This window comes from Mobula hypostoma, chromosome 2, assembly GCF_963921235.1.
Source record: "Mobula hypostoma chromosome 2, sMobHyp1.1, whole genome shotgun sequence".
NCBI lineage: Eukaryota > Metazoa > Chordata > Chondrichthyes > Myliobatiformes > Myliobatidae > Mobula > Mobula hypostoma.
In genome coordinates this window covers 77,386,808-77,411,931 of record NC_086098.1, presented here as the reverse complement: position 1 = coordinate 77,411,931, position 25,124 = coordinate 77,386,808, and the positions used below count along the sequence as shown (strand labels likewise).

The 25,124-nt window shown below is 40.8% G+C and overlaps 1 protein-coding gene across 5 annotated transcripts in view; it reads right to left on the bottom strand.

Moving 5' to 3' along the window:
- LOC134341158 (CUB and sushi domain-containing protein 1-like) overlaps window positions 1–25,124 on the bottom strand; it is a 2,430,601-nt gene that overhangs the window by 169,075 nt on the left and 2,236,402 nt on the right. For all 5 annotated transcript variants that reach the window (XM_063038952.1, XM_063038962.1, XM_063038968.1 and 2 more), the window contains 5 exons: window positions 21,753–21,938; window positions 17,206–17,400; window positions 13,858–14,031; window positions 7,450–7,623; window positions 5,429–5,602 (listed from right to left, as the gene is read on the bottom strand). In XM_063038952.1, coding sequence (XP_062895022.1) covers window positions 5,429–5,602; window positions 7,450–7,623; window positions 13,858–14,031; window positions 17,206–17,400; window positions 21,753–21,938 — 903 coding nt within the window. The remainder of the gene's footprint in view (window positions 1–5,428; window positions 5,603–7,449; window positions 7,624–13,857; window positions 14,032–17,205; window positions 17,401–21,752; window positions 21,939–25,124) is intronic.

Sequence of the window (25,124 nt, the reverse complement as noted above, 5' to 3'; positions counted from 1 at the left end):
GGCCCACCAGCACCTTTACTTCCTGAGAAAGCTAAAGAAATTTGGCCTGTCCCCTAAAACCCTCACTAATTTTTATAGATGCACCGTAGAAAGCATTCTTCTAGGGTGCATCACAACCTGGTATGGATGTTGTCCTGTCCAAGACCGAAAGAAGCTGCAGAAGATCATGAACAGAGCCCAGCACATTACACGAACCAATCTTCCGTCCTTGGACTCACTTTACACCGCACGCTGTCGGAGCAGTACTGCCAAGATAAGCAAGGACACAACCCACCCAGCCAACACACTTTTCGTCCCTCTTCCCTCCCGGAGAATGCTCAGGAGCCTGAAGACCCGTACGGTCAGATTTGGGAACAACCTCTTTCCAACTGTGATAAGACTGCTGAACGGATCCTGACGCGGATCTGGGCTGTACCCTCCAAATATCTGGACCTGCCTGTCGTTTTTTTTGCACTATCTTACCTTCCGTTTTCTATTTTCTATTTATGATTTATAATTTAAATTTTTAATATCTACTATCGATTTGTACTCCAGGGAGCACAAAGTGCAGAATCAAATATTACTGTAATGATGGTATGTTCTAGCATCAATTGTTTGGCGACAATAAAGTACAGGAAATATCCTCTCCACATCCACTCTGTCGAGGCCTTTCAATATTTGATAGGTTTCAATGAGATCCCCCATCACTCTTTTAAACTCCAGTGAGCTGTTAGTGTTATGAGTAGAATGAACGAAAGTGCATTATTTTGATGTTTTACTTCATTATGGTTCACCAAGGTTATCTGTATTAAGAGGTTCTGTTTGGTTTTCGGATGTTTCTGAGCCTAACTTACCATTCTCACCTCAAGGAGTAGTGGGAATGTGGGAGCACTGCTGTCACTAGCAGAGAAACAGATCAACATGTGGTATGTGGTTTTGTTCTCAGAGTACAAGGTTAATGGTAGCAATCTTTGTAGTGTGGAGGAACAGTGGGATCTCAGGATCCATGTCCCTGCAGTCTTTTATGTTGCCATGAAATTTGATAGGGTGATTAAGTCGAATCAGAATTAGAATCAGGTTTAATATCACTGCCATATGTTGTGAAATTATAATGTTTTGCGGCTGCAGTACATTGCAATACATATTAAAAACACAACTTTTCAGATGGAATACATATATATAATTAAAGTAAGTAATACTCGCAAAAAGAAAGCAAAAAAAAAGTGAGATTATATACACGGGTTCATTGTCCATTGATAAATTGTCCAATGGACAATGAGAAGTTGTTCCTAAAAAGTTGAGTGCATGTCTTCAAGCTCCTGTACCTTGTTTTTGATGGTAGCAACGAGAAGATGGCATGTTCTGGGTGACGGGTGTACTGAATGATGGAGGCACCCTTTCTAAAAAATAAATCGCCTTTTGTTGGCCTTCTTTAGTCAGGGGATTGACTTCAGGAGCCACATGGTATTGTTGCAGCCTGATTAAACTCTACTCAGATCACATTCTGGTTGCCTCATTATATAATGTGGAATCTTTAGAGAAGGTGCAGAGGAGATTTACCAGGATGCTGCCTGGATTAGAAAACATGTCTTATGAGGATAGGCTGAGAGATGACTTGCTAGAAGTATACAAATTGATGAGGTACTGATAGAGCGAGCAGCCAGCACCGTTTTTCCCAGAGTGCCAGTGGCTCTTGTGAGAGGATATTAAGGTGATTGGAGGAAAGTATAGGGGGATATCAGAGGTAGGTTTTTTTTATACACAGATTGGCGGGGGCTTGGAATGTCCTGCCAGGTGTGGTGGTAGAGGCAAATACATAAGGGACATTTAAGAGATTTTTAGATGGCACATGGATGAAAGGAAAAAGGAGAAGGGAAGGGTTAGATTGATCAAAAGGAAGTTAAAAGCTAGACACAACATTGTGGGTTGAAGTGGCTGTACTATGCTGCAATGTTCTATCTTCGATAAGTAGAATAAAAATATTCTTTCCACCACTCCAAAGTGAGAATGAATTGAACTGAAAATGCAGCAATTCCTCCTCAGAGGTAGTTATAATCTTTGACCTTAAAAACACAAACAAAATGCAGTCTATGGAATAAGGCACAGTAGATGATCCTGTAGTGCATTTAGAGATTGGCAGGTATGATGATGATGTGAGCATCACTGAGTAGTGGCTGAAAGAAGATCATATTTGGGAGCTTATTTTATATCAAAAGGACAGGCAGGTAGGCTGAAGGAGTGGGTTGGCTTTGTTAGTCAAAAAATGAAATAACGTCTTTAGAAAGAGAAAATATAGGATCAGAAGATGTAGAACAACCATTCTCCGATGAAGAGAGTGACCACTCTGCGCTGAACATCGACGACTCCTCCGTAGAGATCGTTAAGAGCACCAAACTTCTTGGTGTTCATCTGGTGAAGAATCTCACCTGGTCCCTCAACACCAGCTCCATAGCAAAGAAAGCCCAGCAGCGTCTCTACTTTCTGCGAAGGTTGAGAAAGTCCATCTCCCATCCTCCATCCTCACCACATTCTACAGAGGTTGTATTGTGAGCATCCTGAGCAGCTACATCACGGCCTGGTTTGGAAATTGCACCACCTCGGGTCGCAAGACCCTGCAGCGGATAGTGAGGTCAGCTGAGAAGATCATCGGGGTCTCTCTTCCCGCCATCACAGACATTTACACCACATGCTGCATCCGCAAAGCAAACAGCATTATGAAGGACCCCACGCACCCCTCATATAAACTCTTTTCCCTCCTGCCATCTGGCAAAAGGCGTCGAAGCATTCAGGCTCTCACGACCAGGCAATGTAACAGTTTCTTCCCCCAGGCCATCAGACTCCTCAATATGCAGAACCTGGCTTGACACCAACCTACTATACCTTCTACTGTGCCTACTGTCTTGTTTATTATTTATTGTAGTGCCTGCACTGTTTTGTGACTTTATGCAGTCCTGGATAGGTTTGTAGTCTAGTGTAGTTTTTGTGTTTTTTCTTACGTAGCTCAGTGTAGTTTTTGTATTGTTTCATGTAGCACCATGGTCCTGGAAAATGTTTTCTCAGTTTTACTATGTTCTGTACCAGCAGTTCTGGTTGAAATGACAACAAAACGTGACTTGACTTGAGAATCCTTGTGGGTAGAGATAAGCAGCTGCAAGGGTAAAAAGACCCTGGTGGGAATTATGTACAGGCTCTGAAACAGTAGCCAAAATATGAGATATAAATTACAATGGGAAATAGAAAAGATATGTTATAGAACAATGTTACTATAGTCATGGGGTATTTCAATATGCAGGTAGTTGGGAAAATGAGGTTGGTGCTGGATAGCAAGAGAGGGAATTAATAAAATGCCTATTAGATAATTTTATAGAGCAGCTTGTGGTTGAGAACACCAAGGGAAAGGTAGTTCTGGGATAGGTATTGTGTAATGAACCAGATTTGATTGGGGATCTTAACGTAACAGAACCCTTAAGAGGTAATGATAGAATTCACTCTGCAATTTGAGAGGGAGAAGCTGAAGTCAGATGTATCAGTATTACAGTGGTGTAAAGGGTAATACCGAGGTATGAGAGAGGAGCTGACCAGTTGATTGGAATTGACACTAGCAGGGATGAATGCAGAACAGCAATGGTGGACTTTCTGGGAGCAACTTGGAAGGCGTAGGATAGATACATCGCAAGGATGAAGAGTATTCTAAAAAGAGGACAGGGCGACCGTGGCTGACAAGGGAATTTTACTTTGAACTTTGATTTATCAAAATCACCTGACTGGTTTTGATTAAAACTGTTTTCTCCTTTTTCATTAAAGTCTTTTTCCCTTGTCATGGAATCATGGAGAACTACAGTACAAAAGCAGACCCTTTGGTCCATCTAGTGCATGTCAAACTATTATTCTGCTCACCTGGATCATTATTCTCCATACAAATCTCATCCATCTACTTAGCCAAATTTCTCTTGTGTTTCTCTCCTGCATCCACCACTTCCACTTGCAACAAACTGTGTGAACAAGTTCCCCATCATGTCCCCTTAAAAATTTCACCTTTCACCCTTAACCCATCACTTTTAGTTCTAATCTCACTCAGTCTCTACCCCTCATAATTTTGGATGCCTCATTCAAGTCGCTCTCATTCTTCCATGCTTCAGTGAATAAAGTCCTAACCTATTTAACCTTTCCTATAATTAGGTCCTCAAGTCCCAGCAACATCATTGCAGATTTTCTCTGCACTTTTTCAGTCTTATTGGTATATTCATCAATAAATCTTTTTTTCTTGTGTACAATACAAATTCTGTGTGAGATTCTTTCTTATTTATAGACATTAACCAAGCCCGCTCTTGCTTACAGTACTGACTTAAATACCACCAGAAATGCATTTTGAAATGTTGTACATTCCTCTCTCATTAACACGGTATTTTCATCACAGAATTGCCACTCACTGGATGTTTTTGTTTTTCTGCACCATTCTCTATCCTCCAAGAGGACCACAACCTTGTCGTAGTTCGGAGGCTTGCATGCCTCAGTGACTTGGAGAGCTATGTTGGCTGGAATAAAGACCTTGTGATTTAGTTCTTGGTAGGATCACCTATGCTAAACAGATCAAAGGGTAGAGGCCAGACTAAGAATAGTCCACTGGTTCTCCAGTCTCGGGATTCAGCTCAGGGCTAGCGACCCTGAATGGTAAAAAATAATTGTTATGAAAACAGCAGTGAAGAGTCCTTCTATATCTGTCTGATGGACAGTCAGAGGAAGGGGACATTCAATGCTGCCCTAAACACCAGTGACATTATAAGCAGTGCACATACTCTTCTCTATAAACTCTAGAGACTGTTGTGCATGAAAATCCCAGGAGGTCAACAGCTTGAGATACTCGAATCACCCTATTTAGCACCAACAATCATTCCATGATCAAAGTCACTTGGATCATATTTCTTCCCCATTCTGATACTTAGCCTGAACAACTACTTAACCTCTTGACCATGTCAGCATACGTTTATGCATTGAGTTGTTGGCACATAATTGTGTGATTAGATATCTGCATTATTGAGGTGATGTACAGGTGGGTGTGAGCATGCGGCCAAGTGGTTAAGGCATTGGACTAGCTGCCTGAAGGTCGTGAGTTCAAGCCCCAGCCGAGGGAATGTGTTGTGTCCTTGAGCAAGGCACTTAATCAGACATCGCTCTGCGACGACACTGGTGCCAAGCTGTATGGGTCCTAGTGCCCTTCCCTTGGACAACATTGGTGTCATGGAGAGGGGAGACTTGCAGCATGGGCAACCGCTGGTCTTCCATACAACCTTGCCCAGGCCCGCGCCCAGGAGAGTGAAGACTTTCCAGGCGCAGATCCATGGTCTCGCAAGACTAATGGATGCCTTAAAACAGGTGTACTTAATAAAGTGACTTCTGAATCCTCTTATATTAGAATACATGTGAGAAAATATGCAGAGACCATTCTTACCTTGACAGGTTGGTAATGGGCTGCTCCACTGACCATTCGCTCTGCACTGAGCTCTCAATGCACCTCTTAGTGAATATCCCTTGTTGCAGGTAAAGTTGACAACATCATTGAGATTGAACTGGCTGCCATTGGTTTTTCCATGAACTGGATTCCCTGGATGACCACAAGTGATGGCTGAAACAAATTTAATGTTTAATTTTTATTTTATTAATTTAATCTATAGATACAGCATGTAAACAGATCCTTCCAGCCCAATGAGTTCATGTTGCCCAATTGACCTACAACCCATACATCTTTGAAATGTGTGAGGAAACCAGAACGCCCAGAGAAAACCCACGTGGTCATGAGGAGAATGTACAAACGTCTTACGGACAGCAGCGGAAATTGATCCTGTATCACTGGTGCTGTAATACCATTAAGCTAAACGCTACCCTGCCATGCTGTTCGCCCCACCCCCATTCCTCCACCAGATTTGAGGTAGATAGTGTTAATCCTTTGTCAGATGCTTTAAACCTTAAGAGATTTTGTTTTCAAAATGTTTTTATTCCTTCAGAGGAGTGAACATTGTAAAACTATGTAGATGCCATGATGTAGAAAGCTCACCAGCACCTCTACTGCCTCAAGAGGCTAAAGAATTTCAACACGTTCCCATTGACCCTCACCAATTTTTATAGATGCACATGAGAAAGCATCCTATCCAGTTGTTTCAGAGTTCAGTATGACAACTGCATTGCACGTGACTGCAGAGTGCTACACACAGCTCATGGAAAAAAGCTTCCCCTCCATGGACTCTGTCTATACTTCTCACTGTCTCAGTAAAGTAGCCAACATTATCAAGCATTTGCCCAGCCTAGACATTCTCTCTTCTGCCTACTCCTATTGGGCAGAAAATACCCAGTGGCCTGAAAACATGTACCACCAGGCTTAAGGACAACTTCTACCCTGCTATTGAACTGTTCCCTTGTATGATAAGATAGATAAGATAGACTCCTGACCTCACAATCAACCTCGTTATAGCTTTGCACTTTGTTGAGTGCCTTCAATGCACTTTCTCTGTAAGTGTAACAAGTTATTCTCCATTCTGCTATTGGTTTTCCCCTGTACTATCTCAATGCACTGATACGGTGAAGTGATCTGCATAGACTGCTTGCAAAACAAAGTTTCTCACTCTACCTTGGCACGTGATGGCAATAATATAATTTTATTCTTGGCAATCACATTTTAATTTCAATTTGAAATTGGGAGTCTGTATGATGAGATGAATTTTCAAATGGTCTTTCATTATACAATTCATCTGACCTTACCCTCAGTAATGTGGAGGATATTATTAGCTACAGGCAACTGAGTGTTTACTTGCACCAGAAACGAATAGACTGGAATTTTGAGTGACTAACTTGGTCTAATTACCAATTCAAATTACATTTACTTTACAGCCTATTGGCTCAAGACGTGTCAACCTCACCCAGTCATTTCTCTGGCCATTGTGTTTTCTGAGGATGAAGACTATGTTGCAGGCAAGTATAAGCATTATTGATTCACTTATTATAAAATCATATAACTCAACCTCACAGCAACAGGCCTATCGGCCCATCTAGTCCATGCCAAACTATTAATCTAGACCTAGACCATTCCCCTTCCTACCCCTCCTTTCCTTGTAGTTATGCAAATTTCTCTTAAATGCTGAAATCAAACCTACATCCACCACTTCCACTGGCAGCTCATTCCACACTCTCACTGTCCTGAGTGAAGAAGTTCTCTCTCATATTGCCCTTATATACTTCATCTTTCTCCCTTAACCCATAATCTCTAGTTCTAGTCTTACTCAAACTTAGTGGAAGAAGCTTGCTTGCATTTACGCTATATATACACATCATAATTGGATATACCCTTACCAAATCTCCCAAACAATTGTAAACTCAACTGAATGCAAAAAGACAGGAAGACTTAACAACCAAGTTTTTAAATGTGGACATTGTCTCCCAAAGAGGTAGCAAGTAGCCCACCAAAGGAAGGATACTTACGGACACAGACTGCTGGCTGTCCTGACCATTTATGGGCCTGCTGACAAATTCTTACAGAGGAGCCAACAAGACGGAAACCTGGATTGCACTGATAGACAACGGTATCACGATAGCTAAAACCATCTCCACTGATATGACCATTTACGATGGGATCTGGGGAGCCACAGTGGCCAGCTAGAGTAAAAGGAAGCAGAGATGAAGACATTGCTAGCACTTCAACAAATACAGGCATGAATCATCATTAGAGCAAGTTTAGTCAACTACGGATTCATCTTCAAGAGACTTAAACATGGAGCACTACAACACAGAAGCATGTCTGATGGCCCATCTAGTCTGTATTGGTCTGGTCTTCTACCCAGTTCCATCGACCTGCACCAGACCATAGTCCTTCTACCCCTCTCATTCACGTACTTATCCAAACATCTTTTATATGTTAGAACTATAGAATCGTAGAACCCTGCAGCACAGTAACAGATTCTTTGACCCATTTAGTTCATGGTGAACTGTTACTCTGCTTGGTCCCATTGACCTACACCTGGACCATCGTCCTCCATAACCCTCCCATCCATGTACTTACCCAAATTTCTCTTAAATGTTGAAATTGAACCTGCACCCATCACTTCCACTGGCAGCTCATTCCACTCTCGGAAAACCTTCTGAGTAAAGACATTCCCCCTCATGTTCTCCTTAAATATTTCATCTTTCACCCTAAACCTGTGACCTCTAGCTTTAGACCCACCCAACTTCATTGGACAAAGCCTGTCTGCATTTCCCCTATCTATACCATTCATAATTTGCACACCTCTATCAAACCTCCTCTCATTCTGTTACACTCTAGGGAATAAAGTCCTCACTTTTTAACCTTTCCCTATAACTCAGGTCCTCAAGTCCCAGCAGTCCTTGTTGGAGTTTTGAAGAATGGATGTCTTCCATGGTAATGTTATCCTCGATATATTTAAAACGTAGGTACACAGGTCTGAATTATCTGATCACAGGTCTGAATTCCCTGTATCGCCTTAAGTAGTGGCATCTCCACACAAAGTTAGAAAGTTGCGTTACACCTTTGACTTGTACTTCGATTAGATGTCAAGAAATGATCAAATAATACTCTTCCCAGGTTTATAAAAATGTGAAAAACACAGAACCTCTCGCTGTCTCAACATATCAGCCTGCATAATAGAAGTCACCTTTCATCCCAGACATTCACTCTTCTCACCTCTCCCATTGGGTAGAAGTTGCAAAAGTCTGGCTCAAAGATAGCTTCTATCCTGCAGTTGTAAGATCACGGTCTTTTTGTACGATAGGATGGACTCTTGACTTCACAATCTACCTCATCATGGTCTTTCACTATGTTGTCTGCCTGCACTGCACTTTCTCTGTAACCAAATATATGGAACCAGAGGAGCCAAAACACTTGATCACTGTTAGACCACTATCAAAAATGCTTACTATGCCATCCCACACCCACACTTTAGAAAATTCAATCATATGGCTGTACTTCTACTTCTAGCATACAGGCAGAGGCTAAAAACTGCAGAACCAATGGTGTTGAACAAGAAGATATAGTCAAGGGAGGCGAAAGACCACTTACAAGACTGCTTTGTGTCAGTGGAATGGTCAATATTTATGGATTTCATCTTAGAATCTGAATGAATACATTACAGTTGTCACCGACTTCATCAAGTCCTATGAGGATGAATGTGTGCCTTTGAGAACAGACCAGATATATCTAATAAAAAAATCAATTGATGAACCAGAAGATTCATAGTCTGCTGAGGGCTAGATCAGTGGCATTCAATACCAGTGATCCAGAATGGTTCGAGAAGTCTAGGCTATTTTAAGGGTGAAAAAAATATTCTGATTGAGGTTATAGATGGAATTGGATGCACATCTCTTTGGCAGTGTTTGCAGGCCATTACTTCATACAAAGCAAAACCTAGTATCAGAAGTGGCTGTGATGCTTCCTTCCAGATAAGCTCAATCCCTTTATGCACATCTTGTAAGGAAAAATAAACCTACAACAGTCCAAATCCCTGCAGCATCTGGTGATCCTGTGACCTCTGTCTCAGAGGTCAACATCAGAATATCTTTCAAGAGGGTGAACCTTCACAATGCATCAGGCCCCGAGTATGGCTCTGAAAGCATGTACTAGTCAACTAGCAAGAGTGTTCAAGGACGTGTTCAATCTCTCACTGCTGCAGTCAGAGGTTCCCATCTGGTTCAGATAGATGACAATCCTACCAGTGGTCAAAAAGCCGCAGCAACAACCTTGCTCTCAACATCAGTAACACCAGGGAATTGATTGTAGACTTCAGGAAGGTGAAGTCGAAGGAGCACACACCAGTCCTCACTGAGGGATTAGAAGTGGAAAGGGTGAGCAGTTTTAAGATCTTGGGCATTAGTATCTCTGAGGATTGTGACGAGAATACACATAGATTAAGATGTTAGCTGTCCTGGGCTGGCACCAGTGGGATCAGCAGTTGGTCTGCCACCTGACTTCAGGAGCGAGAGAGATAAGGAAAACAATGGAGCAGCATTTGGAGATGTTAATGAAGGGACGGGAGAGAGTAACGGAAGGAGAGAGCTGTCAAGATCGGCTCCCCCTTTGAACCCTGAACTGTTTGAAGTGATGGACAGGCGATACCCCAGCAGGGGGATAAAAAGGGACGGGTTCGCTAAGGCAGGACACACACGACGACCCGAGGTAACGAGACCCTGGAAGCGGTGCGTCTCTCACAAGTCGGTGGGAAGTTTTGGAAGGCCGGTTGCGGGACCAGGCCATAGACGCACAGGGTGGAAAGGCACGATCGGCGGGAACCTGGTGTGTGTCCACCCTTGCCTGGGTGCCGGGTTCACCGCAGAGAAACGATCGTATCTGGAAACGGAGGGGTCACGGTCGGTGACCTCAGATGACATCACAAAGGGCTCGCACGAAAGCTGACTGAGAAGGTCTGTGTGTGGAAGCTGTTTGAATATTCATTCGTTTTTGCTCTCTCTCTCCTTCCCCCCACTGTCCATCTCTCATGGCAGCGATTACTGCGAACTGAACTGAACTAAATTGAACTGAACTTTGCGTCACTTTGAAACTGGTCATTTACCCCTAGACAACGATAGAGCTTGATTGATCCTGTTATCTTAATTCTGTGTGCATGTGTGTTTATCATTGCTGAACTGTTGCATTTATTATCCTTTTGATTAGAGTACTGTGTTGTTTGTTTCTTTAATAAAACTTTCTTAGTTCTAGTAATCCAGACTCCAACTGAGTGATCCATTTCTGCTGGTTTGGCAACCCAGTTACGGGGTACGTAACAGGATCTATGCTGCACCCAACATATTGACACAATTACAAAGAAAGCACATCAGTGACTATTTCATGAGGAGTTTGAAGAGAATTAGTATGTCACTAAAGACATTCACAAATTTCTACAGATGTACCCTGGAGAACATTCTAACTGTTTACATCATTGTCTGATATGAAGGGGCCACTGCACAGGGTTTGACAAAGCAGCAGAAAGTTGCCAACTCAGCCAGCTCCATCATGGGCATTAGCCTCCCTTTATCGAAGACGTCTTTAAAAGACATTGCCTCAAAAAGGCAGCATCCATCATTAAGAAGCCCCATCAGTCAGGACCTGCCCTCTTCTCATTGTGACCATTAAGGAAGAGGTAAAGGAGCCTGAAGACACACACTTGACATTTCAGGAACAGCTTCTTCCCCTCTACCATCAGATTTCTAAATGGACAATAAATCCATGAACACTACCTCATTTTCCTTCTCTTTTTGCACTAATTTAATTTAACTTTTTATTATATATATATATAGTGATTCTGATTCTAATTCTGTAACACCTCAGACCACATTTTGCTATTGTTTTACTTTGGTAGTAGCTCGATGCACTGATGCTTTTAAAATTACTGTACCTGTATGGACAAGATTTTTCACTGTACCTTGGCACAAGTGGCAATAATAAACCAACTGCCAAAATTTACATGTAATTAAGATCAGAAAATCCTTATAATTACTGCAACAACCTGTAACATTGAGATCCTGCAAAGTATGTTTTTACTTTGCAGAAGCATACAAAATTGCATTTGTATTCCCCCACTAGACCAACTCAAGCGAATCACGATTAAAGTGAAGGCAATGGCAAACTTTCTAATTTCTTTTGGATCAGAGAGATGATCTGATAATTCAGGTACTCATACTCTTGATTTTCAGCGTGGGGTGAACAGTAACCTCAATCTCATTTACTGAACACAAAATATAAATGAGGCAACGATTGAATTCTGTTTCCTATTTCAGTCATGCTGTTGTGTAATGGAGTTAGACCATGCATAACTTCGTTTCAGTGTTATTTAAATTGCTTGTGCAAAGTAATATTCACCACCTCCCTCACATCCGATTCTTAATGTGCCAATGACATTCTTCTTGTTAGTGTTCCCTGCTGCCTTTATGAGTCGTGTAATTTTAACAATATTGCCCATAACGCTTGACCAGTTTTATCAGAGGGATCTGTGTCCAATAAGAGATGCATTCAGTTGCACAACCACAGTTCAGTTTGATGCTTGTTTTCATCACAGGATGGCACACGCAAAATGCTGGAGGAACTCAACAGGTCAGGCAGCATCTGTGGACTGGAATAAAGAGTTGATGTTTCAGGATGAGACCTTTCATCGGGACCTGCTGTGTTCCTTTGGCATTTTAGATGTGTTAGTCTGGATTTTCAACATCTGCAGAATCTCTTGTGCTTATGCTTAATAGGGTACAGACTTAAATTAAATCCTTCTTTTAAAGCTTGGAGGTCAGTACTACTTTATTTGCTGTACTGTATATTTTATTTCGCAGATGACATGAATTTTGATGCTGTGGATCATGTAAAAGACACCTAGGTAGTAGGTTAGGCAATAAGATATTGATCACAATGCAGAGCTGGGTTGAGGATCGGCAGGAGTTCAACCCAGAAAAATGTGAAATGATTCTCTTTGGAAGGCCAAATTTGAAGGCAGAGTACAGAGTTAGTATCAGGGTTCTTAGCAGTGTGGAGGAGCGGAGGGATCTTTGGTCATATTCATTGATCCCTCACTTTTACCACATACGTTGACAAGGTTTTAAGAAGGCACATGATGTGTTGGCCTTCTTCGGCGAGGCAATTGAGTTCAAGAAGTGTGATGTAATGTTGCACCTCTATAAAACTCTGGTTAGACCACTCTTCGAATACTTCATTCAATTCTAATCAACTCAATATAAGAAGGATGTGGATGCTTTAGAGAGGGTGCAGAGGAGATTTTCCTCGATGCTGTCTGAATTAGAGAGCATGTTTTATGAGGATATGTTGAACAAGCTTTGGTTTTTCCCTTTGAGTAAAGGACAATAAGAGGTGACTTGATTGAAGAGCAGAAGATAACAAGAGACATGGATTGAGTGGATAGCCAGAGATATTTTCCTGGGTGGAAATATTTAATATGAGGGGCAATAATGTTATGGTAAACACAAGAGATTCTGCAAATACTGGAAATCCAGAGCAGCGCACACACAATGCTGGAGGTCAGGTAGTATCTAAGGAAAGGAATGAACAGTTGAAGTTTCAGGCCAAGACTATTCTTCAGGACTGGAAAAGAAGGGAGAAGAAACCAGAATAAGAAGGTGGGGGGAAAGAATGGAGTATAAGCTCGAAGAATGTAGGTAAAGTCTGGTGGGTGGGAGAGGGGAGATGAAGCATGAAGATGGGAGGTAATAGGTGGAAATGGTAAAAAACTGATGAAGTAGGAATCTGGTAGGACAGGAAAGTGGACCATAGGATAAAGGGAAGGAGGATGAGCACTAGGGGGAGGTGATAGGCAGGTGAGGATAAGAGTAGTAGTAAGAGGGGACCCTTAGTGGGGAATGGAAGCAGAGGGAAGAGGGAGTGGGAAATTACTGGAAGTTAGAGAAATTGATGTTCATGCCATCAGGTTGGAGGCTATCCAGATGGAATATGAGGTGCTGCTCCTCCAACTTGGGAGCAACCTCACTATGGCAGCCAACAAGGTTATTAACTGACATGTTGAAATGGGAGTGGGGATTGGAATTAAAATGGTTGACAACCAGAAAATCCTGCTTCTTGCAGATCCTGTACTGTGCAGTCATGTCATATACTCTACAGAATAGAGAACGGAGAAATTTTACAGCACATTACAGGCCCTTCGGCCCACAATGTTGTGTCAACCATGTAATCTACTTTAGAAGCTGCCTAGAATTTCCCTTCCATGAAGTCCTCCATTTTTCCAAGTTCTACATTCTATTATTTCACTTAAGAGTTACATCAAAGTTGATCGATAGCCAAAGAAAAGTGCAGTTGCTTTTTTTCATAATTTTCTGCTGTATGGTAAACCTCTGTTAGTGGAGACGTGAATAGTTAACGGTACGTACCCAGGCATCTGGTCTCCACTCCACTCCACAGACCATTTACTTGACACTCTCGAACATGAGATCCAGCCAGTGTGTATCCAGAGTTACATGTGAAGATTGCAGTGGCCCCATATGTCTGCAATGTTCCAATCTTATTGCCATTTGGTGGAGTGGGTAGATCACCACACGAGATAACTGGTTAAAAAAATTGTACCACAAAATGAAGATTCAGACTCAATAAATGGGTGTTGGATTAGATTATGTAATTGTTATTTTCTCTTGCAGGTTAACAACTTATGCCTACTTGTATTTTATATAACTATTTATATACATGTAGCTGTTCATTATGCTTCCTAGTGGTCACATTATGTATGTGCAATTGTTCAGTGTGGTCAGCAGCGAATACAGTTATGTCTCTTTCTGAAAGCTTCTTGGTACTGCATAATTTGAATATGAGTGTCTGATTCATTAAACCCTTATCTACAAATGTGAATAGAATGTTTATTATCTACGGGATATAAGGAGGACAGAACATGTTGCCCCACCATCCTTACTCTTTCTGTTCTTTGTTCTGAGTTACATGACTTTTACAACTCTACATTTCTGATTCTCTTTGTTCTATTAGCACCTAATAATATAAATGTGAAGCATCAAGTTTTTTGCCTTTTTCTTGACTTCCAAAAGAATCTTGGATCAAAAAGATCAGAATCCAACACAAGTTTTAATTTTCTTTCTCTAGATCAAGGGTTCCCAACTTTTTTATGCCATGTGCTAATACCATTAAGCAAGGGGTCCATGGAGCGCACGTTGCGATCGCCTGCTCTAGATCATACCTTATGAAATCACTCTGTTATCAGGGCCGATAATAATTAACAATTTAAACAAAGATCAATTGTCTTTGTTTTTTAATCCCCCAGAGCCTAATTTTGATACTGGTGCACACAAAAAAATGCTTTAAGTATGATTTCCTGGTACTGAGTTTAAGTGAATGGATTTTAACATGGATGTTCAACATTCAAAATAAACTTATTATGAAATTACATATATGCCATCATATACTACTCCGTGATCCATTTTCTTGTGGGCATTCACAACAGAATCACTGAAAAACTGCACACAAAGACGGACAAATAACCAATGTCCAAAAGAAGACAAACAGTTGAAATACAAAAAAGCATGTAATAACAATAAATAAATCAATAATAATACATGAATTGTAGAGTCCTTGAAAGTGAGTCCATAGGTTGTGAAATCAAGTTCACTGTTGAGGTGAGTGAAGTTATCCATGCTGGATTAGGAACCTGATGTTTGTAGGGTAATAACTGTTTGTGGATCTCGTGGTGTGAGAACTAAGGCTCCTGTACCTTCTTTCCAATGGCAACAGTGAGAAGGGAGCATGGTCCCGATGGTGGGGGTCCTTGATGATGGACTCCCACATTCAAGATATGTCTGGGATTTAGAGAGAAGGATCTATCAAAGGAATAAATTTTCCGTCATGAAGTCGAGCATGTTTCTATCACATCCATAATGATGTGAATAGTGAAACACTTTCAAGTCTATTGTACCTCTCCTTGACTAGAAAGTCAACTTGTTCTGTATAAAGAATTCTCTTGATGAGTCTTAACACAATGTGATTTAACTGCATTTCCACAAGCCAATGTATCCAGCTAATATGTTAACACACATGCCCAGAATAGCAAACAGAACAAGTGAATTCTTTCAGTCAGTTGAAATGTCCTCTACTTCCATAGGATTTCAGTGTTGCATCTCAAATTTCATAGTAAATTTATTATCAAAGTACGTACTATGTACAGATTGTCACCATATACTACCCTGTGATTCATTTTATGTAATGCAGAACGAAGAAATACAATAGAATCAATGAAAAAACTTCACACTCTGATTCTATAGTATTTCCTTGTGCTACTATAAATGACCGCAAGAAACTGAACCTCAGATGTATATATGGTGACCTATATGTACTTTGATAATAAATCTACTTTGAACATTACAACAATCAGAGAGCAGGTACAGGAGTCTGAATACATTTACTCAACATTTCAAGAATGGTTTATTTCCCTCCTCCGTCAGACTTCTGAATGGACAATGAACCCATGAACACTGCCTGACTACTTTTACTCCCGTTTTGCAGTACGTAGTTAGTTTTATATGCAGGTATATATTTCTTATTATGATTTACAGTGTATTTTATGTAATGCACTGTGCTGCTTCTGTAACAGAATAGATCTGTAATATAATATGTAATATGTATTTCTCATTCAAACAATGACATACATGACAAAGACCTTAGATCACAGAAAACCATGTTTAAAACAAAAGGCACAGCCTCAGAATAAAAGGTCGTCCCTTTAGAACAGAGATGAAGAGGAATTTCTTCTGCCAGAGGATGGTGAATCTGTGAAATTTATTGTCACAGAGGGCTGAGGAGGCCAAGTTATTGCTATATTTAGAGCAGTGTTTGAAAGATTCTTGACTAGCAAGCAAGTTTATTTGTATAGTACTTTGTAAACTCAAGGCAATTCAAAGCACTTTACATAGAACAAGATATAAAAATCAAATATCAAATTTCAGACAATGTATAAGAGAATAAGATCACACAAAAATAGATATAATAAATAGAAGCTACAGTGCAGGAAATTCTAATTAAAAGCTGTGCCAAAAAGAAAAGCTTTAAGCCTCAATTTAAAAGAGCTTAAAGTTGGGACAGACTTCAGATCATTTGGAAGGTTATTCCAGATATATGGAGCATTGTAACTAAAAGCTGCTTTACCATGTTTAGTTTTGATCCTGGGGACAGTAAGATGACCCGCCCCAGATGATCTGAGAGCTTTGGAAGGTTCATAATGCAACAAGAGATTGGAGATGTATTTTGGCCCTAGACCATTCAGTGCTTTACAAACCAGTAGTAATATTTTAAAGTCAATCCTCTGATGGATGGGAAGCCAGTGTTATGATCTGAGAACTGGAGTGATATGTTCTACTTTCTTGATTTTAGTGAGGACTCTAGCAGCAGTGTTCTGAGTGAGCTGTAGCTGTCTGAGGGATTTTTTAATAGAGACCTGTGAAAGTACCATTAGAGTAGTCAAGCCTACTAAAAATAAAGAGCATCAAAGGTTATGATGATTAAGAGTATCGAAGGTTATGGGGATTAGGCAGGTAAACAAGGTTGAGAGGGACAATAAATCAGCCATGATGGAATGTGAAGCTGACTCACTGGCTGGAATGGCCTAATTCTGCTCCTATGTTTTCTGGTCGAAAGCAGATAATTGTTCAGATAAAAACATTATGTAGCATTTACTCAATCTTAACACCTAATTATGTCTCATAATAAAATAATCTTGCTCTTACTTTCGCAGGTTGATTTTTCATTAGATCCACTCCATGTGCCATTTGCTTGACACTCTATGAACTTGTGGCCCCTTAAGTAATAACCAGGTTTGCAGCTTAGCATGACTTTAGTTCCGTATTCATTTGTTGACCCACGGACAAGTCGCCTGAGGACATCCCTTGAATGAGTCGTCTCGATGGGAGGGCAAGGCACAGCTATAAGGGCAAGATAAAATACAAACAAAAGTGATCTGTTAGACTGTTCCATTCAAGACATATAATTAGCTATAGTTATGATTAGAATCAAAATTTCAGCGAGGTTTTCTATTTTTTCAATTCTGTTTTACAAAGTGGTTGTATGTGCCTAGACTCACACAGCCCCAAAACAGGCCTTTTGGCTCAACTGGTCCATACCAACCAGGATTTTCATCTATGCTATCCTTCAATTTATAGGACAGAATTAGGTCATTCAGTCCACTGAATCTGCTCCATCAATCCAACATTGTTGATTTATTTTTCTTCTCAACGCCATTCTCCTGCCTTCTCCCCAAAATCTTTGACACCCTTACTAATTAAATACTGATCAACCTCCATTTTAAATATACCCAGTGACTTGACTCCACAATTCTGTGGCAATGAGGTCCACATATTCACCACCCTTTGCCTACATAAATTGCTCCTCAACTCTGTTTTAAAAGGATTTCTTTCTACTCTGAGGTTGTGTCCTCTGGTCCTAGATTCCCACACTATAGGAAGACCTTTCAATATTCAGTAGGTTTCAATGAGATTCCCTTCATTCTTGTAAATTCTAGTGAATACAGACCTAGATCCATCAAACATTTCCCATATATTTACCCTTTCATTCCCAGAATCAATCTCATGAACCTCTTCTGGACGATCTCCAATGCTAGTACAATGGGCCCCAAACTGAGAATTACATCCTTGCTTTTATATTTTATTCCTCTTGAAGTAAATGATAACATTGTATTGCTTTTCCGACCACCGACTCAACCTGCAAGTTAATTTTCAGGGAATCCTGCACGAGAACTCACAGGACCCTTTGCATGTCTGATTTTTGAAATGACTCTCTATTTAGAAAATAGTCTACACCTTTATCCCTTCCACCAAAGTGTAAAGTTCCCCTTGGATTCCATTAAATCAATCCCTTCTGTGCCCTCTAGTTCTTCATTCTCCAACCTTGGGATTCTGACTATGTGCATTCACCCTATCAATGTCCTTCATGGTTGTATACATCTCTATAATATTGCCCCTCATTCTCCTGTGCTCTAATTGAGGAGTCTCAATCTGCTTAACTTTTCTACATAACTCATGCTTTCAGACCTGACAACTTCTTCACAAATCTCCTCTGCACTGTTTCCAGCTTAATGGCATCTTAGCTGGGGCATATTACTCAGCGTGCTAGTTTAACTAAATGAAACTTCCAAAGGAACCAAATTAATTTCATTTTGAATCTACACTCAGTGGTGACCTTACTAGGTACACCTGCTTATTAATGTAAATAGCTAATCAGCCAATCACATGGTAGCAATTCAATGCACATAAGTATGCAGACATAGTTAAGGGGTTCAGTTGATGTTCAGACCAAATAGCAGAATAGGGAAAAATGTGACCTGAGTGACTTTGATTGTGGAATGATTGCTGGTGTCAGACGGAATGGATTGAATACCTCGAAACTGCTGATCTCTTGGGATTTTTATGTACAGCAATCTCTAGAGTTTACAGAGAATGGTGTGAAAAAACAAACAACAACATCCTGTGAGTAGCAGTTCTGTGGGAAAAATCACGTTGTTTTTGAGAGAGGTCAGAAGAGAATAGCCGGGTTGGTTCAAACTGACAAAGAAAAGAGTAACTCAAATAAAGACGCATTACAATAGGGGTGTGCGGAAGAGGATCTCCGAATGCACAACACGTCAAACCTTGAAGCGAGTGGGGTCCAGCAGTGGAAAACCACAAACATATTCTCAGTCACCACCTTATTAGGTACAAAAGGTATCTAAAAAAGTGGCTACTGAATATACCTTTCCAGTTAACAAGTTCCTGTTTCTCAGGCACAACAGCAACGAACAGGGTGGCTTGGGAAGGGGTTGTGTTTGGCAGAATGGAAACACGACAGACTGAAAATGCCACAACCTGGAGCAACAAAGTTCAAAGTAAATTTATTATTACAGTACATATACGTCACCATATACAACCCTTAGATTCATTTTCTTACAGGTATACTCAGTGAAGCCAATAACTATGATAAAATTAATGTAAGACCACACAAGACACTGTGCAAAAAGCAAAAAACTGTGCAAATACAAAAGAATTAAAACAAATTACAATAAATAAACAATCAATAAACATTGAAAATGTGACATGAAGGGTCTTGAAAGTGAGTCCATTTGTTCTGGGAAAAGTTCAGTGATGGGGAAAGTGAAGTTGAGTGAAGTTATCCGCTCTGATTCAACAGCCTGATGGTTGAGGGGTAATAGCTGTCCCTGAACCTAGCTGTATTAGTCATGAGGCTGCAGCACCTTCTCCCCGATGGCAGCAGCGAGAAGAGAGCATGACCTGGATGGTGGGGGTCCTTGCTCATGGATGCTTATTTCCTGCGACAATGCTTCATGTAGATGTGCTATGAGCAGGGTGGGTGGAATCCTTCATGATGTTACTGGACCTTTTCAGGCACCTTTCTGTATATAAGACCTTAATGGTGCGTAATGTGTTGTGCGGTTTTCACCGCTGGGCAGTGAACCTTTGTCAGCCGTAGTACAGTTTCCATACCATGCGGTGAAGCAGCTTGTTAGGATGCGTTCCACAGCACATCTACAGAATAACATGAGTTATAGATGTGCTTCTGGCCTAACGAGCCTGTGCCACCCAATGAGCAACGGACCTACTAAGCCTTATGTCTTTGGAATGTGGGAGGAAACCAGAATATGTCAAGGAAACCCATGTGGTCACAGGGAGAACGTACAGACTCTGTACAGACAACAGCAAGGATTGAACCCAGGTGAAATACAATTTATCAGACTATTCTTCATTGCATTCAGTTTGCAGGGAGATGAGGTACGTACCACATAACAGAATTAAATGTCCGATAGTAATATTTCACACTCTATTTTGTACAAACTCCTTATAGACGGTGGCCTAATTGAACGCTGGACTCTAGCACTGCAACAACATTATGTTAACTACTACACTACCGTGCTACCTCATTGTAACGAATGGCATGAAAATCACATCAGACTGATAAGAAATGACTGTTACTACAAGCCGAGAGGGAGGGCAAACTGGTTCTGCTGTTCGGAGGAACAGATGTGAGTGTGAACTTTGGAACTTTGAATTTAATATCATGGGAGATAACACCCTTCTCTCCACTCTCATCAGGCAGAAGATACAAAAACCTGCAAACACTTACTTACCACCAGGCTCAAGGGCAGCATCTGCCCTGCTGTTATAAGAAATGAACAAGACCATAAGGGACCACATCATACCATAGCAGTTCGTGCTACACTCTACAGACCCAGCTGGAAGATTGGGCTTGGCACCATCTCCCCCGACTGTTTGGATGTCCTCCGGGTGCTCCTATTTCTTCCCATATTCCAAAAGTTAGTCAGTTGTGGGCCTGACCTGCTGAATTCCTCTAGCATTTTGTGTGTGTCACTCTAGATTTCCAGCATCTCAGTATTGCTTGTGTTTTCATGTTGAGGTTAAGTAAGTCATCATTAATGAGCGATCAGGAGAATTCTTAACTCAGAGAGCAATGAACCTTTTGCAGAAGACTGCAGAATTTTTTCCATTATGTTCTGTCAGAGTTGAGGGCATCAAGCTCCTGTGTGTTGGGGGATCAGCAACATGAAACTAATTCTGAGGCATAGCACATAGGTAAAAAGTCAGCAGTTATCTTCCTCCTCTTCTAAAGTTCTTAAATTAATTTGGATTGTAAAATAAACTTGCTGATGTTTCTGACAAAGGATGATAAACCTATCGTACTTTATGGCAGCAAGGTAATGGAGCTATTGAGGTAATGCTCTTACTCCATTATCACCAACGTAAGGGGGCTTCGTCTTTTATGTTACTGTGGAGGCTAATTAAAATGGCTTCTTTGTTATGTTATACTTAGGAATGCTTCTTTGTTATGTTAATCGCTGAGAAAGTCCTACCTGCTAGCGGTTTGTTTTGTATTATCTATTGATATGAGGACGAATGAACCAATTGGGATAGTTGTTCTGTTTTTGGTGTATTTGAAGATACTGTATGGGCGGGGTTTCCTCCAGGTGCTTCAGTTTCCTCTCAAATTCCAAAGACATAGTGGTTAGGTGGTTATTTGGTCACATGGGTGTAACTGGGTGGGGCACAATTATAGAGCAGGAACAACCATTAACTGAACTGTATCTCTAAATATCTACTGTTAATGTCTACAAGAAAATGAGTTAAAGGTGGTATTCTGTGACATATAGGTACCTTGATAATAAGTTTACTTTGAACTTTGAAATAAATAAAATAAAACAGTCTCTCCCCAGACATTGCATGCATGATTTAGAGTGCAAGTAAAAACTCACGTTTACATCGTGGGGTCTTCCAGTTATTACTCCATTTTCCATCCTCCCTGCAAACGGCCGTGGCTTGGTGCTCGGATTCCAGAGTGAAGCCCTCATTGCACCGATAGTGGACCTGACTGCCCATGCTATAGTCTCTGCCAACCACTGAACCATTTCCAGGGGACTTTGGGAGACCACATTTGATGGCTGAAAGATAACAAGCATCATAAATTTCACCATTAATCTGACTCACTTCCCTCTCTGCTTTTTCAGATAAAACCCTTTCACTGCGGAAAAGCACACCAGGTTTAGATACAGTCTATGCGGAGACAATGTGCCTTATAGTGGGGGAGTCTAGGACCAGAGAGCACAGTCTCAGAATACAATTATGTCCTTTCAGAACTGAGATGAGGAGGAATTTCTTTAGCCAGAGGGTAGTGAAACTGTGGAATTCATTACCAAACACAGCTGTGGAGGCCAAGTAATTGAGTAAACTCAAAGCAGGGTTTGATAGGTTCTTGATTAGTAACAGTACCAATGGGCAGGACAATAGGGTTGAGAGGGATAATGAAGCAGCTGTGATGAAATGACTCAATGGACCAAATAGTAAAACAATGAATACATGCAAATATACAACTGGATTTATCCTTTTATCTTTTAAAAAGCCAATCAATATTTCTAATTTATTAATCAATGATAATCTCTGCTCAAATTTACCATGGCACACAAGATTATTGCTTAAGAGATTATCATCAAGTTGGGTATATTTTCTCAAAAGGTTTCGCAACCCACTAAGCTCTTTTACAAGGATGTTGCCAAGACCTGAGGTACTGAATTATAGGGAAACATTGAACAGGTTAGAGCTTTATTCCCTAGAATATAGGAGAATGAGAGAAGATTTAGACCATAAAACATCGGAGCGAGAATAAGCCCATTTATCCCAGCGAGTTTGACAGAGGCATACAATACTATGAGGACTATAGATAGGGTAAATGCAAGCAGGCTTTCCTCTGCTGGCTTTGGATGGGACTAGAACGAGAGGTGATGGATTAATAGTTAAAGGTGAAATAGTTAAAGGCAACATGAGGGGGAATTTCTTCAACCAGTGGATGGTGAAAGAGTGGAACAGGCTGTCAGCAGGAATACTTGATGTGGGTTCAATTTCAACATTTAAAATAAATTTGAATAAGTACATGGATAGGAGATGTATGGAGGGCAATTGTCCAAGTGCAGGTTGATGGGACCAGGCAGTATAACAGTCAGTATGTACTAGATTTGTCTGTTTCTGTGCAATAGTTCTCTATGACTCTACGACATCCACAGAATATCTCCTTAAGAGTTGAAAGAATCTACAATTGCTTTGGAACCCTTTGTTTTGGAGTTGCATCTTTGTGGGCATCCTGACATTCGAGGGCATTGTAGAATAAAAGGCACAGAAATCACTTAAGAAGTCCCAGAAATCCCCCCTTCCCCAGAGCCATAATTTGAATCCAAATCGGCATCAGGTTTAATATCACTGGCAGATATCATTAAGTTGGTTGATTTGGGGCAACAGTACCTTGGAATACACAATAATATAAAAACAATAGATTATGATAGGAAGTATTAACTTCTTATTATCACTGACTTGGTAAGTCAGGGCATGAAAAGTTATGGGGAGAAAGCTGGGGAATGGAGCTGAGAGGGAAATGAATCAGCCATGATCAAATGGTGGAGCAGACAAGAGGGGCTGAATGGCCTAATTCTACTCCTGTGGTCTTATGGTCTTATCTTTTAAAAATAAATTAAATAAGTAGTGCAAAAGGAGAGCAAAGTAAATTGTGAGGTTGTGGTCACTGTCCATTCATAAATCTGATGTGAGTGGGGAAGACTCTGATCCTGAACTGTAGAGTGTGTGTCTCTTCAGGCTCTTGTACCTCTTCCTCGTTAGGAGCAATGAGAAGAGGGCATACCCTGGGTGATAGGGTTCCTTAATGATGGATGCCACCTTTTTGAGGCATTGCACTTTGAAGATGTCCTCAGTGTTGGGGAGGCTAGTGCCCATGATGGAGCTGGTTGAGTTTGAAAAGTTTCTGCAGTTTTTCCCAATCCTGTGCAGTGGCCTCTCTATACCAGACAGCAATACAACCAGTTAGAATGGGTAACTGTAGAAAATCTGTAGAAAAGTTCACTAAAACTATAACAGAAGGTGACTTTCTTTTTATAATTCACACCTTTAAGTGCTAAGATACTCAAGAATTCCTGCTTGTGATCTGTAAATAAATATTTCTCCTTGAATTTTCTTTTTCAAAATAGACTGATTATTTTGGTTCTACAAGTTCAACTGAAGCAATTTGAAGCTTGATTAAAAAAAAACATTTAAGCTGATTTACCAATAAATTTTGAGATGCTGTTTGTAGTAGCATTTATCTATCAGTGGAAATTTGGAAGTTGCATTTAAAGAAAGTCACTGAGTCACCATATTCATTAACAAGGTATCAATGGTCACAACAGCCATAGGCAAACACGACTTGTAATGGAACAGTTAATCTATAATTCCTTTCCCACTGACCTAGTCTCACCTGCAAGCTTGTACAATTTTCCCTTCTCCCACTTTCTTATTCTGGCTTTCTTCCACCCTTCCTTTCAAATCCTGATGAAGGGTCTCAGCCTGAAATGTCAATTTTTTATTCCTCTCCACAGATGTTGCCTGACCTGCTATGTTTCTCCAGCACGTTGTATATGTTGCTGTGGTGGAATTAATGCACTTTAATGATGTAGGCTCAGGAATTCCATGGCACCCTTTATTGGGGAAGATAGCTGGGCTGGGGTTAAGAGGCTTTTGAGTTAGATGCACAAATCATCGAATAATTTGTGGAGACCTTCAACACAACATGGTCAATTATTTGTTCACAGTAATGGAATGTGTATTAAATTCATTATTATTCCAGAATAAGATGGTGTTAATGAATGGTGCGATCAAGGGCGACATCCAACAGACAGTTCAGGAAACTACTTCTTTCACTTTTTTATGACTTCTTCTTCTTTCAAAAATGTGGTTCTACGACTGTTGGAGCCTGTGATCTACATTTTGATTGTGTGTTTTCAAGCCAATTGAACGATCGGGCACTTTACCATCACCGACTGTGTAGGATGAGGCTTTATGTTGAATGTGCAGCTGTGAGGCCGAGAAGTCTGGAGACGGGGTGCATGTCCATGATCGATGCCATTTCTCACCAACCTCGCCAATTAAACCACTGAGGAAGACTGAAATAACCAAAGCATGTGCAGACAGTGAGCAGGCACTTAGCACCATCTACCAGCCTCTCACTTGCTGCTGGAGGAAGGTGCCTGCGTGTAATGTTCTCACTCTCCCTCTTGTTTGCTACTCCTGAAGGAAGTTTTCTGCATTTG